Source organism: Hemiscyllium ocellatum, chromosome 3, assembly GCF_020745735.1.
Source record: "Hemiscyllium ocellatum isolate sHemOce1 chromosome 3, sHemOce1.pat.X.cur, whole genome shotgun sequence".
NCBI lineage: Eukaryota > Metazoa > Chordata > Chondrichthyes > Orectolobiformes > Hemiscylliidae > Hemiscyllium > Hemiscyllium ocellatum.
In genome coordinates this window covers 87284449-87301788 of record NC_083403.1, presented here as the reverse complement: position 1 = coordinate 87301788, position 17340 = coordinate 87284449, and the positions used below count along the sequence as shown (strand labels likewise).

Sequence of the window (17340 nt, the reverse complement as noted above, 5' to 3'; positions counted from 1 at the left end):
CACCGACCTTGGGAACCAATCTGAAGCCTATCTCTCGTACACTACTCCACTTTCATTCATGTGTTTATCCTATGACCATTAAAATGCCTTTAAAGTTGGCGAGTCTACTAATGTTGCAGGCAGTGCATTCCACACTCCTATTACCGAGTAATGAAACTACCTCTGACATCTGTCCTACATACACCACTCCTCAATTTAAAGCCATGTCCCCTTGTGCTAGCTATCACCATCCAACGAGAAAGGATCTCACTGTCCACTCTATCTAACCCTCTGATTATCTTGTATGTCTCAATTAAGTCACTCCTCAACCTTCTTCGCACAATTGAAAACAGCCTCAAAGTCCCTCAGCCTTTCCTTGTAACGTTCCCTCAATACCAGGGAACATTCAAGTAAATCTCCACTTCACCTCTTCCAAAGCTTTCACATCCTTCCTGTAATGCAATATTCCAACTGCTGCTGCACCAAAGTTTTGGACAGCTGCAGCATTACCTCGTGGCTCTGAAACTCAATCCCTCAACCAATTAAAGCTAACATACCATGTGCCTTCTTAACAACCCTATCAACTTGGGTGGCGATTTTCAGAGATCTATGTACATGGACAGCGACATCTCTCTGCTCATCTACACTACCAAGAATCTTACCATTAGCCCAGTACTCTTTGTTCCTGTTGCTCCTTCCAAAGGGGATCACCACACACTTTTCTGCATTAAACACCATTTGCCACTTCTCAGCCCAGCTCTGCAGCTTATCTATGTCCCTCTGTAACCGACAACATCCATCAGAAATATCCACAACTGTACTGATCTTAGCGTCATCCACAAATTTACTAAACCATTTTGCCACACCCTTATCCAGGTCTTATATAAAAATGTCAAACAGCAATGGCCCCGAAACAGATCCTTGTAGTACACTACTAGTAACTGAACTCCAGGATGAACATGTTGAGGGTGGCATGGTGGTTCAGTGGTTAGCACTGCTGCCTCACAGCACCAGGGTCCCAGGTTCGATTCCAGCCTCGGGTAACTGCCTGTGTGGAGTTTGCACATTCTCCCAGTGTCTGCATGGGTTTCCTTCCACAGTCACAAAGATGTGGGGGTCAGGTGAATTGGCCATGCTAAATTGCCCATAGTGTTAGGTGCATTAGTCAGAGGGAAATGGGTCTGGGTGGGTTACTCTTCAGAGGGTTGGTGTGGGCTGGTTGGGCTGAAGGGCCTGTTTCCACACTGTAGGGAATCTAATCTAATTCCATCAACCACCACTCTGTCTTTTTCCAGCTTGTCAATGTCTGTTCCAAACCACTAAAATTGCCCCCAAACCCATGCCTCAGTATTTTCTGCAAAATCCCACCATGGGGAACCTTATCAAAAACCTTACTGAAATCCACATAGACCACATCAACCACTTTACCATCATCCACCTGTTTGGTTACCTCCCCGAAGAACTCAATAAAGGTTTGTGAGGCACAACCTACCCTTCACAAACCATGTTGACTATCCCTAATCAACTTATTCTTCTGTAGATGATTATAAATTCTCATTTTTATTTCCTTTCCCAAAACTTTACCCACAACCAAAGTAAGGTTTACTGGTCTATAATTACCAGGGTCGTCTCTACTCCCTATCTTGAGCAAGGGGACAACATTTGCTATCCTCCAGTCTTTTGGCACTAATCCTGTAGACAATGACGACATAAAGATCAAAGCCAAAGGCGCTCTAATCTCCTTCCTGGCTTCCCAGAGAATTCCAGGATAAATCCCATGTGGTCCAGTGGACTATTTATTTTCACACTTGCCAGAATTGCTAACACCTCCTCCTTGTGGACCTGGATCCAGTCTAGTCTCATAGCTTGTACCTCAGTATTCTCCTCAACAACATTGTCTTTTTCCAGTGTGAATACTGACAAAAAAAATCTTCATTTAGTGCTTCCCCTATGTCCTCGGACTCCGTGCACAACTTCCCACTACTATTCTTGATTGGCCCGAATCTTCCTCTAGCCATTCTTTTATTTCTAATATAGCTATAGAAAGATTTAGGGTTTTCCTTAATCCTATCTGCCCATGACTTTTCATGTCTCCTACTGGCTCCTCTTAGCTCTCTCTTCAGGTCTTTCCTGTTTAACCTGTAACTCTTAAGTGCCCTAACTGAGCCAATACATTTCATCTGAACATAAGCCGCCTTCTTCCTCTTGACAAGAGATTCAACTTCTTTAGTAAACCACGGCTCCTGCGCTCAACCACTTCCTCCCTGCCTGACAGGCACATACTTATCAAGGATACGCAGTAGCTGTTCCTTGAATAAGCTCCACGTTTCAGTTGTGCCCATCATCTGCAGTTTCCTTCCCACTCCATGCATCCTAAATCTTGCCTTATCTCATCATAATTGCCTTTCCCCCAGATAAAACTCATGCCTTGTGTTATACACCTATCCCTTTCCAATACTAAAGTAAACATAATCAAATTATGGTGATTATCACCAAAGTGCTCACCTACCCCCAACTCTAACACCTGGCCAGGTTCATTACCCAGTACCAAATCCAATGTGGCCTTGCCAGCCTGTCTACATACTGTGTCCAGAAATCATTGTGCAGCCATTGGACAAAAACTGACCCATCTAGAGTATTCAAACTATAATATTTCCAGTCAATATTTGGAAAGTTAAAACCCCAAAACAACTACCCTGTTACTCTCGCTCCTATCCAGAATTATCTTTGCTATCCTTTCCTTTACATCTCTGGAACTATTCGGAAGCTGATAGCAAACTCCCAACAGGGTGACCTCTCTTTTCCTGTTTCCTAAAGTCATCGGGTGGCTTGAATTTGGCAGTGGTGATGGCCCAGGACTTGCATGTCCTTGACAGAGTGGGAGGGAGATTTGAAGCAGTCGGTCATCGGTCTGCATTCCGTAGAGACCATTCCCTCAGTGAATCCCTTGTTAGGTCCATGCCCCCCACCAACTTGCCCTCTGATCCCGGCACCTTCTCTTGCTACTGCAAGAGGTGTAAAACCTGTAACCACATCTTCCCCCTAAGGTCCCAAAGGATCTTTTCACATTCAAATACCTCATCTACTGTGTATGTCTCTCTCAACGTGGTCTCCTTTACACCAGGGAAAGAGGATGCCAACTCTCAGAATGTTTCAGGGAACATCTCTGGAACACATGCACCAAACCCCACTGCCTTGTGGCCGACCACTTTCAATCACCCTCCCACTCGGTCAAGCACATGCAAGTCCTGGGCCACCTACAATGCCAAATCCAAGCCACCCGACGACTGAGGAAGAATGCCTCATCTTCCACCTTGGGACCTTTCAACCACATGGCAACATCGGTTTCACCAGTTTCCTTGTCTCCCCTACCCCCACCTCATCCCAGATCCATCTCTCCAACTCAGCACTGCTCTCTTCAACTGTCCGACCGACCCATCCTCCTTCTCAATTATTCATGCTAACCTATCACTATCAGCCCCTACCTGCATCTAGCTATCGCCTTCCCAGCTGCTCCCCCCCCCCCCATTCTCCTATTTATCTCTAAGTCCCCTTTCCACCACCATCTCTTCCCAACATTCCTGTTGAAGGGCTTACGCTCGAAACATCGATTCTCCTGCTCCTTGGATGCTGCCTGACCTACTCTTCTTTTCCAGTGCCACACTTTTCGGATCTGGATAAAGTAGGCTTCGAAGTACCATAGTCAATTAAGAGCTCAAACAAACGTTCAGAGATAAAATTCAGCTGTAATAGTATCACAACTGAACAATGCTAGAGATTCCAGTGTGGTTTAGTGGTAGGATTTAGACCAAGTTTTGTATTGATTATGCAATTTAGAAAACATTACAACAACGGGGAAACAAAACAAAAATATGTCTTAATAGCCACCAGGATACTGCAAACAGCACCTTCAGCCAACTCTTATCAATTATTTCAAATGTACTACAAGGACAGGCGCAGTTACAATCGTAACTTACTCTCATTTTTAGAATTTAAGAAGCATTTAGTGGTCTGGATCAAACAAACAAACAATTTTATAATTTACTATGAGCATCTCGGAGTTGTATGAATGTACTTAAGCAGTAAACTAAAAAGTTCTTTGAAGTAACTTAATGCATATATTTTATGTGCACCAAATTAATTTAATAAAAAAAGATGTACACATGTTGAGAGAAAAGCACAATACTTCAAAATAATATGGTAAAATAAAACACCATGGGAGACTAACCAGCAAGGTTAGATCTCATGGAATGAAGGGAGAACTAGCCATTTGGATACAGAACTTGCTCAAAGGTAGAAGACAGAGGGTGGTGGTGGAGGGTTGTTTTTCAGATTGGAGGCCTGTGACCAATGGAGCGCCACAAGGATCGGTGCTGGGTCCTCTACTTTTTGTCATTTACATAAATGATTTGGATGCGAGCACAAGAGGTACAGTTGCTAAGTTTGCAGATGACACCAACATTGGAGGTGTAGTGGACAGCGAAGAGGGATACCTCAGATTACAACAGGATCTGGACCAGATGGGCCAATTGGCTGAGAAGTGGCAGATGCAGTTTAATTCAGATAAATGCGAGATGCTCCATTTTGGGAAAGCAAACCTTAGCAGGACTTATACACTTAATGGTAAGGTCCTATGGAGTGCTCCTGAACAAAGAGACCTTGGAGTGCAGGTTCATAGCTCCTTGAAAGTGGAGTCGCAGTGAAAGCAGCGTTTGTTATGCTTTCCTTTATTGGTCAGTGTATTGAGTACATGAGTTGGGAGGTCATGTTGCAGCTGTCCAGGACATTGGTTAGGCCACTGTTGGAATATTGCATGCAATTCTGGTCTCTTTACTATTGGAAAGATGTTGTGAAACTTGAAAGGGTTCAAAAAAGATTTAGAAGGATGTTGCCAGGGTTGGAGGATCTGAGCTACAGGGAGGGGCTGTTTTCCCTGAAGCGTCCAAGGCTGAGGGGTGACCTTATAGAGGTTTACAAAATTATGGAGGGGCATGGATAGGGTAAATATACAAAGTCTTTTCCCTGGTGAGGGGGAGTCCAGAACTAGACGGCATAGGTTTAGGGTGAGAGGGGAAAGATAAAAGAGACCTAAGGGCAACGTTTTCACGCAAAGGATGGTACGTGTTTGGAATGAGCTGCCAGAGGATGTGGTTGAGGCTGGTACAATTGCAACAGTTAAGAGACATTTGGATGGGTATATGAATAGGTAGGGTTTGGAGGGATATGGGCCGGGTGCTGGCAGGTGGGACTAGATTGGGTTGGGATATCTGGTCGGCATGGACGGGTTGGACCGAAGGGTCTGTTTCCATGCTGTACATCTCTATGACTCTTGGTGAATTGTTGTAGATCTCTAACCATCATGTCGAGAGTACAGACTGCTGTTATCATGTCAGTGGTGGAGGGAGTGAATGATAAAGTTTGAGGATGGACTGCTGATGAGAGGCTTTTTTGTTGTGGACAATCTCATGTTTAAAGCCACAATCATCCAAGCAAGTAGAGAATATTCCATCATTCTCCTGATTTGCACGCTGGAGATGGTGGACAGGTTTTGGAGAGTCAGTCGGTGAGTTACTCTCTTGTATTTTTTCTGGTTTCCCTTTTATTGGCAATGATCATTGCATGACACAAGTGTTATTCCCAATGATCAGACCAAGCCTGACTGTTGTCCAAATCTTGCTGCATTTGGATACTGACTGTTTCGGTATCTGAATAGTCTCCAATGATACTCAACAGTATTTGCTGGTGACGACACATCCTGACCACTGAACAAATATGTTCAGCTGCTTGATCAGGGACTTGTGGTGCAGTGGCAGCATTCCTACATTCGAGCCAGAATGCCCGAGTTCAAGTTCCACCAGTTCCAGCCGTGTGTCAAAACAAGTCTGAACAGGGTGATTAAAGATAGATACCTTGAGGTGCTCCTGCAGCGATATCCTGCAGCAGACAAGTTTGTATGGCTGTTGGAGGTCAATTTCCCTCTACCTACATAGGATTCATCCAGCAGAACCTGTCCCTTTCAATTCCCGTTCACTCCAGTTTTGTTGAGGCTCCTTGATGGCATGCTAAGACAAATGCTGCCCTCGATTTCAAAAGCAGTCACCCACACTTCCTCTTGAGGGCTGCACAGAGGTTTGGTGGTTAGCACTGCTGCCTCACACTCCAGAGGCCCGAATTGAATTCCAGCCTTGGGCTGTGTGGAGTTTGCACATTGTTCCGTGTCTGCGTGGATTTCTACCGGGTGCTCCGGTTTCCGCCCACAGCCCATAGATGCCAAGGTTAGGTGGATTGATCATGCGAAATTGCCCATAGTGTCTAGGGATGTGGAGTCTAGATGAGTGAGCCATGGGGAATAACGGGTTACAGGGTTGGGTCTGTGTGGACTCAATGGGCTAAAGGCCCTGCTTTCACAAAGCAGGAGTTCTTTAAGCTCAGCTTTGTCATCCATCTTTGGACCAAGACTGTAATGAAGTCAGGTAGAGTTGACCTAACAGCATCCAAACTGGGCCTCAGCAAGGAGGCTATTCTGGAGTTAAGTGCTGATGATAGCACTGCCAATACCACCTGACATCACTTTGCTGATGATTCAAAGTAAACTCACCTGGCAAAATTTACCTCGGTTGGATTTGTTCTGCTTTTGTGGATAGGACACACCAGGGTAATTTTCCATCTGGCTGAGTTTAAATGCACTGGAATGCTTGGCTAGATGCACAGCCAGATCTGCTGCACAAGGCGGTTATTGGAACGCTGCTAGGCCCTACAACCTTTAATTATTACATGATATCATATGAAGTGATATATTGGCAGCTGTGAAGATGAGACATGCACTTAACACTTCTAAGTTGGAGGGACTACGAATGTTTTAGCCTTGCCTTTTGCACCTAAGTTCTTATTTATCCCATCATTTGGAATGGAGATAATTTTTGAGCCCTCATCCTCCAATGAATTGGTTAATTGCCCACCAGCACAGATAAGGAGATGTGGCAGGACTGCAGAGTTCAAATAGGATTAGTTGGTTTTCAGGCTTTGTCTATCATATGCTGCTGGACACTCAAGTAGTTCTATATTGTAGCTTCACCAGGTTGACATCTTATTTGTAAGCATGTCTGGTACTGCTCCTGGCAAGCTATCATTACCACTTCATTGAATCTGTTGCTTGGTGATAGTATGCTGGGAGGTTTGAGAAAGGTTCATGAAAATATTGAATGAAAAGCAAAAGAACTGCAGATGCCGTAAATCAGAAATAAAACAGAGGCTGCTGGAAAAGCTCAGCAGGTCTGACAGCATTCGTGAAGAGAAATCAGAAGTTAACGTTTTGGATCCATTGACCCTTCCTCAGAACTGGTCACCCGATGTGGGTATCATCAGATGTTGCAAAGAAGCTAGGTACTGTCTGCTCACCACCTGACTTCCTGGATCCTATCCTTCCTATACTTAACTTTTTAATATGCTTCATCTTTGTGGCATTACCATTAATTGGTCATCTTAAATTTATTATTTATTGAATAGAGTTCCCTTTATTTTAGAATCTAATCCAATGAGGTGGTGATAGTTTGCCCCCATGTTTACATTATTCTTATGTCTCAGTGGTATAACAGAATCCTTGATCAACACTGCACTGCATATACCCTTTTCCTACTTTATTTTCCTGAATATTTTGTCATTTGGAATGCTCAACATAACCAAGTTCGAGATGATGATCAGTTATTGCACCATACCTTCAGAGCAATCTGTGCTTCTACTTCACCAACTATGCTCAACATACTTTGTGCCTTTTTTAGACCTGATTCAAACATGATTCAAATACTTACCTCAATTCATATCCTCTTGAGTTTTACCTGACAACTCTCTTCTCCAACCATGCAAGCTCAGAGACATCTGCACTCTAATTCTCGACTCCTGAGAATCACCAATTTTAATAACTCCATCTTTGGTGGACTCAGCTGTGGCTCTGTGCTCAAAACTCTAGAATTCCAACCCTATATCCATTATTTACTTCAGTCACGCTTTAAAACCAACTGCTCAACTAAGATTTGGGCACCTGGAAAGCCTTAATGGCTATACGGTTTTATAATGCTCCTGTGAATCAGCTGATGATTTAAACTCAAGTTTCAAAATTAATTATATTAAAAATGCTCAATCATAGATGCTGCTTGTTCTTTCATCCATAGCATCAGAAATTAGCTGTTCTTTGACCCTATCTTTCCTTTAACCTTTACAATCTAAACCCAATTCGTTAGCCTATGATTTATATTGTAAAAGTGTAATTCCACCTCTCAACTCTTCACATCTGACGTAGCAACACAAAACTGGGCGTCCATAAGACCCGTGGGCCACCATCAGCAGCAGAGTAGGACTCTAACCTCATGGCTTGGCAGTTTTCCCCTTTCTACCATTGCCATCAAGCTAGGGGATCAACCCTAGTTCAATGAAGCCTAGCACCAGGCATTCCCAAAACTGACGTGTCAATATGGTTAAGCTACCAAACAGGATCTCATGTCGACCAAACAGCATAAGTGATCAAACAAGTAGATCGAAGCTCTGCAGTCCTGTCATTTTTGGTCGTGAGCGGTGGAGGACAATCAAACAACTCACTGCAAGAGGTGGTTCCACAAATATCCCCTTCCTCAATGATGGAAGAGCCCAACGCATCAGTGTAAAAGATAATGTTGAAGCATTTGCAACAATCCTCCTCCAACTGACTCTAGCATCAAAAGATGCAGTTCTTCAGCCAATTCACTCCACATGATAACAAACACAGTTTGCAGCACAGGATAATGCAAAAACTTTGGGCCCTGACAACATTCTGACAATAGCATTGAAGCCTTGTGCTCCAGAACCTGCTGCACCCCAGCCAAGCTGATTCTGTGCAACAGTGGCATATAGACAACAATGTGGAAACATTCTCCAGTTATGTCCTGGACATAAAAATGAGGACAAATCAATCTTGACCAATTACTGCACCTAGAGTATGCGCTCGATCAGCAATCAAGTTATGGAAGGTGTCATCAATAGCGCTTCCAAGCTGCATCTGCTCAGCAATAACCTCCTCAGTGAGGCCCAGTTTGGGTTCTGCCAAGTTTCAGCTCCTGACCTCATTACAACCTTGGTTCAAACATGGGCAAAAGAGCGAAATTTCACAGGTGAGGTGAGAGGAATAGCCTTTGATATCATGACCACATTTGACTAAGTGCAACATCAAAGATCCGTAGCAACTCTGAAGTAATGCGAATCAGGGTGCAAATTCTTCACTGGTTGGAGTCACACATGACAAACAAGATATTTGTGGTTATTGGAGGTCAGTCATGTCAGGTCCGGGACATCTCTGCAGGAGAAGCTACAAATAGTGTCCAAGGCCCAACTATCTTCAGCTGCTTCATCATAAGGTCAGCAGTGGGAATGTTCTCTGACGATTGTAAAATATTCAGCACCATTTGCAACTCTTCAGATACTGAAGCAGTCCATGATCAAGTGCAACAAGACCTGGACAATATCCAAGCTTGGGCTGACAAGTAACATTTTCAGCACATAAATGTCAAGCAATGACCATCTCCAATAAAAGACAATAAAATCTAACCACCACGTCTTGGCATTACCATCACCGAATTCTTCCACGAACAACATACTGGGGGTAAACATTGACCAAAACCTCAACCTGACTTGCCACATAAATAGTGTCTGTATGAGCAGGTCAGAAGCGAGGAATACTGCAACAAATACTTCACCTCCCAACTCCCCAAACCCTGTCCACAAAGCACAAGGCAGGAATGAGATGGAAGAATCCCTATTTGCCAATAGCTCCAACAACACTCAAGAAACACCATCCAGAACAAAGCAGTCTGCTGATTGGCATCACATTCACAAACATCCAATTTCTCCACAGCTAACACTCAATATCAGCAGTGTGTACCACCTACAGGATGCACTGCAGAAAACTGCCAAAAATCCTGAGACAGGACCTTCCCACAACTCCTTCCATCTAGTTGGACAAGGGCAGCAGATATTTGGGAACACTACCATTTTCACATTCTCCTCCAATCACCATCTTGACTTGTTCCTTCTCTGTTGCTAGGTCAAAATCATAGAATTCCTCCTTGATGGCATAGTGGGTCTACCTACAGACCATGCATTGCAGCAGTTCAAGAAAGCTGCACATCACTACCTTCTCAAGGCCAACTAGGGATGTGCAATAAATGCTTGCTCGTCAGCAATGCTCACATCCCATGAGTGAATTAAAAAAAAATGGGTATTACACTGGCTGAGGGACACACTCCCAAATGTCTCATTATGATCTCCTCTAAGATTGAAGAACTGCATTATAACAACTCATTGCTGCTATTTCTTTATAAAATGCTTCAAGCTGTCAGTGTACTTTTCAGAAGAATGCCCTCAGCAAAGAAAATATTTTTGTTTTGGAGATGGAATGTAGCTATACAACGTTCCACAGCAAAAAAAAAATACATTTTAAAAACCAATGGACTCAATCATGGGAATTTAATAAAAATAGATATTGTTCTAGCTGTAGTACTATATTTTATCTGACACTTTTTTAAATTTATCAGTTTGCTGGAGTGTCTCTCACTTGAAACTCTCTCTAATCAGATGAATCCTGTGCATTGCCCCACTAAATCAAGATTTAGGATAATAGTTGTAAACTTAAAAACAAATCTACTGGAAGTATAATAAGGCATTTCCATAAAAATAATCATCTAAGTAATACATTGATACAATTCTATGAAACAAAACAGTGCTTGTTGGTAAACAATCACTGAATATTTTCATGGAAGTGATGGGCTTTTAAAAGAAATAAAGAAAAACGTTAACTATCAATGAATTTCTAGTTAAAAAGGAACACAATCCTTTCCTCACCTTCCCATAGCTGCAAACTTTGTGGTGCCACTGAAGGCCAAATAACTAGGCTGTTAGCTTCATATAGTGGATTGAAGTACTTCTCCAGTTCTTTTGGTCTATTCATCCAGGACCATAGAGATACAGTTTTCTGTTGAAGTTTCAGTTTTCGTCTAGAATACAATGAAAAATAATTTTAGATTACCATTGTTCACAAAAAAACAAGACAATTATCATGAAAAAATAAACCTACCAATGTTTCATTATATTCAAAACAACGGAACGTCGGTACAGTCACGACAAATGGGTGCAGAACATGAATGTGTAATTCAAAGGATGGCATTTCAATCAAGAAAGAACACTTTTTCCTGCATGTTGAACTTTGAGTGTTGGTTGCACTGCAGGTATAACTGCAGAATAAACAAACTAATCTATTTTTGTAACTTCAGTTTTTTGGAGGCCACTCCAATCAGTGGATGTTCCAGTTGTTCCAGTTAGTCAATGACAAACCCCAGATAGTAAAGATAGGCGATTCAGTTGTTAAAGATGGTATTGCTGTGAAGTGATGTTGCATGAATATTACTTGCCATTCATCAGCCTAAGCCTGAGGTTGTCTAAATCTGCATTTAGCCTTGACTGCATGTTTCTGCAATATCCTGACTTCTAACCATGATAGAGGGATTGTAATTGATGAAGCAGCTGAATATGATTGGGACACAAGCATCTTCTTTTAAGCTCAGTACAATTTCAGACAGTGAAACTTTCATTCTCACTCATCCCAATGTTATGAGAACTTCTTGGTGTCACGCTTAGCCAAATTCTGTTTGAGTCATGCACAGTTAACCATCTAATCCTTCTCTGCCATTTTTTATAGTCTGTCCAATTATCAGACCTTCCAGCAATCTTAGAGTCATAGAGATGTACAGCATGGAAACAGACCCTTCCAATCCAACTCGTCCATGCCGACTAGATTTCCCAACCCAATCTAGTCCCACCTGGCCCTTTTGCCTCCAAACCCTTCCTATTCATATACCCATCCGGATAACTTTTAAATGTTGCAAATGGACCAGCCTTCACCACTTCCTCTGGCAGCTCATTCCATACATGCACCACCCTCTGAGTGAAAAAGTTGCCCCTTAGGTTTCTTTTATATCTTTCCCCTCTCATCCTAAATCTATGCCCTCTAGTTCTGGACTGGTCCAACCCAGAGAAAAGACTTTGTCATGTTACCCTATCCATGCCCCTTGTGAGTTTGTAAACCTCTAAAAGGTCACCCCTCAGCCTCAGACATTCCAGGGAAAACAGCCTATCCTATTCAAACTCTTCCTATTGCTCAAATCCTCCAACCCTGACAATATTCTTGTAAATCTTTTCTGAACTCTTTCAAGTTTCACAACATCTTTCTGATAGGAAGGAGACCAGAATTCACAGCAGGAATAACTCACCAATCTTGAGTTCCCTCTCTCGCAATCTTGTCAGAAGAACATACTGTAAAAACATAATAATCACAGCTGTAGGCCATCTGGCCCCTCGGACCTGCTCTGCCATTCATTCAGTAAGATCATGGCTGATCTTTCTCGTGAACTCAGCTCCACTTACCTGCCCTCTCACCATAACCCTTAATTCCTTTAAAACATAGAACATTACAGTGCAGTATAAGCCCTTTGGCCCTCAATGTTGCGCCGACCCGTGGAACCAATCTGAAGTCCATCTAACCGGCAATATTTCACTCTTGTCCATCTGCCTATCCAATGACCATTTAAATGCCTTTAAAGTTGGCGAGTCTATGACTGTTGCAGGCAGTGCTTTTCATACCCCTACTATTCTGAGTAAAGAGATTACCTCTGACATTTGACCTGTAACCATCACCCCTCAATTTAAAGCTATGTCCCCTTGTGCTAGCCAGCACCATCAGAGGAAAAAGGCTCTCACTGTTCAATCCATCTAACCCTCCGATTATCTTGTATGTCTCTATTAAGTCTCCTCTCAACATCCTTCCCTTTAATGAAAACAGCCTCAAGTCTGTCAGCCTTTCCTCATAAGAGCTTCCCTCCATACGAGGCAACATTCCGGTAAATCTCCTCTGAACCCTTTCCAAAGCTTCCACATCCTCCCAATAACGCGGTGACCAGAACTGTATGCAATATCCAAATGTGACTGCACCAGTATTATACAGCTGCAGCATGATCTCATGGTTCTGAAACTCAATCCCTCTATCAAAAAAAGCTGACACACCAAATGCCTTTTTAACAACCCTCTCAACTTGGGTGGGAATTTTCAATGATCTATGTACTTGGGCACCAAAATCTCTCTGCTCATCGGCACTGCCAAGAATCTTACCATTAGCCAAGCACTCTGCATTCCTGTTACTCCTTCCAAATTGAATCACCTCACACTTGTCTGCATTAAACTCCATTTGAAACCTCTCAGCCCAGTTCTACAGCTTTTCTAGGTCTCTCTGTAACCTACAACATTCTTCATTACTGTTCACAACTCTACTGACCTTAATGTCATTCACAAATTTACTAACCCATCTTTCTATTCCCTCATCTAGGTCATTTATATAAATGACCAACACCAGTGGACCCAAAACAGATCCTTGCTGTAACCTACTAATAACTGAACTCCAGGTAAATATTTCCCATCAACTACGACCCTCTGTCTTCTTTCAGCCAGCCAATTACTGATCCAAACTTATTCCTCTCTACATTATGGTAAATCCAATCTCTTGTAACCCTTTCCAACACTTCACCCACAACTAAAGTAAGGCTCACAGGTCTATAGTTTCCAGGGTTGTCTCTACTCCCCTTCTTGAACAAGGGAACAATATTTGCTATCCTCCAGTCATCTGGCATTATTCTACACAGAATGACTACATAAAGATCAAAGCCAAAGCTTTGCTGTTCAAACAAAAATGATCTTAGCTTTAAAAACATTTATTAAGAAAGCCTCAACTACTTCACTGGGCAGGGAATTCCATAGATTTAGAAGCTTCTGGGAGAAGATGTCCATTCTCAATTCAGTCCTAAATCTGCTTCCCCTAATTTTGAGGCTAATCCGTCTTGCCAGAGTTTCACCCGCTAGTGGAAACATCCTTTTTACTTGTATCTTATCTATTCCCTACATATTTTCACATGTTACTAGAAGGTCCACCCTCATTCTTCTTGAGATAGAATGTGTAACTAGAGGAACAGCTAGAGACAGCAAACCTCTGTCGCGATAAGCTAGAAGAGTGACTCTGTCTGGTTGTGGCCCCAGCCAGGAGCAGCAGCGATTCAGACAGGCCATCAGCATTCGGTCTGACTCTCTGTGGGACAGGGCCGGAGTGCTGATGAGGGTGAGCACAGCCAGAGTGTCAAACCAGGGAGATGAGGGCCTGAGTATCAGGGGGTTGAGCCAGAAACAGAACCCTAGTTTCAACCATGCAAGAAAGTGGCGCTCCTCGTGCAGGTGCAATATTCGTTTAGAGTCCGAAATGAATCTGCTTCAGGAGAACCCTGTTTCTTTCTCCATAAACGGGTTCTCCAGCACTGTTCTATGTCAGCTTTCCAGCATCTACGGTGTTTTGCTTTTAAACTAGCCCAGATGTTACTCTTTGCTCAGGACTATCTGAGGAAGGAAAGGATGCCAACGTCCTTAACTCAGATCTTAATCTTTCGTTCATCTTCCCAGAATCTGCACTCTCCCTGGATTCATTTTTCTTTCCCTTTCAATCAACAACGTAATCACAGAATGAAAACAGAGTGCAGACAAAAAGAAAAAGAGCTGTGCTCACAGATGTTCTTGCAATTATTTTTTCATGACTTTGATGGTTTGCTGAATTTTAGTTAATTCTGGATTAATTTCTTTTAAGGATCAGGCTATTCTGATACATCTCAGTGTGATTCTACTGATCACTTGCTCACCCAGTATCCCAGTTCCATCTTGAAAACATTAAATGTCTTGGCCTCAACTGTTTTCAGCTGTGAAGAACTCCACAGGGTCACCACTCTGGACAAAGAAATTTCTCCTCACTTCAGTCCTAAATGGCATACATTGTACACTCAGACTGCAACCCTTGGCTCTGGACTCTCTAGTTATTGGAACATCCTTCCTGCATTTACTCTGTTAGGAACCTAGAAAATTCTAACAGAACTTATAGGAGATCACTCCAATTATTCTGAATGTCAATTAATAGAATCCTAATAAATTCAACTCTCCTCATACACTTATCTTCAAACATCAGTCCTGCCATATCAGGAATCAAATCTGGTAAACCTTTGCTGTACTCCCTCCAAAGCCAGAACATCCTTCCTCAGGTAAGGAGGAGTAAGTACTGTATATAATGATAAGAATCAGATAAGTGTATTTCATCCTACAATGCGTCTACTTATAGGGTGCCTATTCCACCATTTTTTTTCTACATACTTATCTCCTGGACGAAGGTCATCTCTAACTATTGCAACAATGTTATCCTTGATTAGCTGTATTACCCCTCTAACTTTATCCAGCTTCCTATTCCTCCTGCATGCCATAATAAGTGACCCAATCATTGCGGTGATGTGGCTGCACAATGACAATGTTTCTCAGATCATATTTGTTAACTTCAAATGTAATTTTATTTCATGACACACGTTTTAAAAATGTGAAATTCAAAGGCAAGGCATGACCTTGTAAAAGATTCATTTTGCAGACAGGTTCAAATCTTAAGAAAACTGCACCCCCTGCTGGAAACCAATAAACCACTTTCTTTTAAAATAGTACGATATATTTGTAATGAACTCCAAAATAAGACATATCCAAATGGTAGAATTTGCTCAATCTTTTCCCAAATTAACTGCTATTAAGTGCAGATTTTCTTTGGATCTTATATTTGGAGGTCTCCCAATCTTCGCAATATATCCTTTTACAGAAAAATGGTCACTCAATAAACTTTTAAATGATTCTGAATCTGAGAGCTACTAAAATGAAATCAGTAGTTCAGTGCTACTGATTCCAACTCATTAAACTTCAATCATCTCAATAAAAGGCAAGCACATATATCATATATACAATATGCAGATGGAAATACATCAATTTTCTCTCAAGCTACACAAAACTGTGATTTAATCTTTCACTCTTGTTGGGAAAATACTCTGACAGTCTCTACTTAACACCATGGAAATAGTTTCCCTACATGGAGTGCAGCAACTCAAGAACTTGTCTTATCATCACTTTCAAGAACAATTAATGAGACTCTCACACTTCGAAATGAGCAATGTGTTTTTTTCAAATTCAGAACTACTGATCACCACTCTCATTTATAACACATGAAGCAGAGAACTGTAATAAAAAATCTCAACTTGGATATTTTTAGAAATTCACGAACGTCACTTGAAGAAGTATGTGAGATTATATGTATAAAAGTATACTTTTTAAAACCAATGGTAAACAAGTTCAGTTATTTTTGAGAAAGGGTTTCAAAATTAACTAGGCCACGTTTTGAGGAACCACGATTTTAAACCATTACGTGTCAGAAGGCATATGACTGAAAGTTTCCTGGAGTATTCATGAATGTTTAATAAGACTTTTGAGAATATTTATAGCTCAGGTTAAAGTTCTGGGTGTAAGTTTGCTCGCTGAGCTGGAAGGTTTGTTTGCAGACGTTTTGTCACCATATTGAGTAGCATCATCAGTGAGTCTCCGGTGAAGCACTGGGGTTGGTGACCCGCTTTATGTGTTTAGGTTTCCTTGGGTTGGTGATGTCATTTTCTCAGAGGGTGGTAAATGGGATCCAAGTCAATGTGTTTGTTGATAGAGTTCCAGTTGGAATGCCATGCTTCTAGGAATTCTCATGTGTGTCTCTGGTTGGCTTGTCCTAGGATGAATGTGTTGTCCCAGTCAAAATGGTGTCCTTCCTCATCTGTATGAAAAGATACTAGTGGGCGTGGGTCATGGCTTTTTGTGGCTAGCTGATGTTCAAGTATCCTGGTGGTTAGTTTTCTGCCTGTTTGTCCAATGTAGTTTGTTACAGTTCTTGCACGGTATTTGCAAATAATACTACTTTTGCTTGTTGTCTGTACAGGGTCTTTCAAACTCATTAGCTGCTATTTTAATGTGTTGGTGGGTTTGTGGGCTACCATGGTGCTAAGAGGTCTGAGTAGTCTGGCAGTTATTTCTGAGATGTTTTTAATGTAGGGGAGAGTGGCTTGGGTTTCTGGGCATGTTTTGTCTGCCTATTTGGGTTTGTTGCTGTGAAATTGGCAGACTGTGTTCATTGGGTACGTATTCTTTTTGAATACACTGTATAGGTGCACAGAGGAACTACGAAGAGCAGAATCATCTATACAGCGTATTCAAAAATTGATACCCAATGAACATAGTCTGCCAATTTCTCAGCAACAAACCCGAATAAGCAGACAAAACACGCCCAGAAACCCTCGACACTCAACCATCAACACACTAAAACAGCAGCTAATGAACTTGAAAGACCCTATGTGGACAAGTAAAACTAATGTCATTTACAAAATATTGTGCAAGAACTGTAACAAACACTAC

The 17340-nt window shown here is 42.0% G+C and overlaps 1 protein-coding gene across 1 annotated transcript in view; it reads right to left on the bottom strand.

The window, feature by feature from the left end:
- Positions 1–17340, bottom strand: part of mtmr9 (myotubularin related protein 9) — an 82003-nt gene that overhangs the window by 3569 nt on the left and 61094 nt on the right. The window contains exon 9 of the mRNA XM_060851597.1: positions 10846–10997. Coding sequence (XP_060707580.1) covers positions 10846–10997 — 152 coding nt within the window. The remainder of the gene's footprint in view (positions 1–10845; positions 10998–17340) is intronic.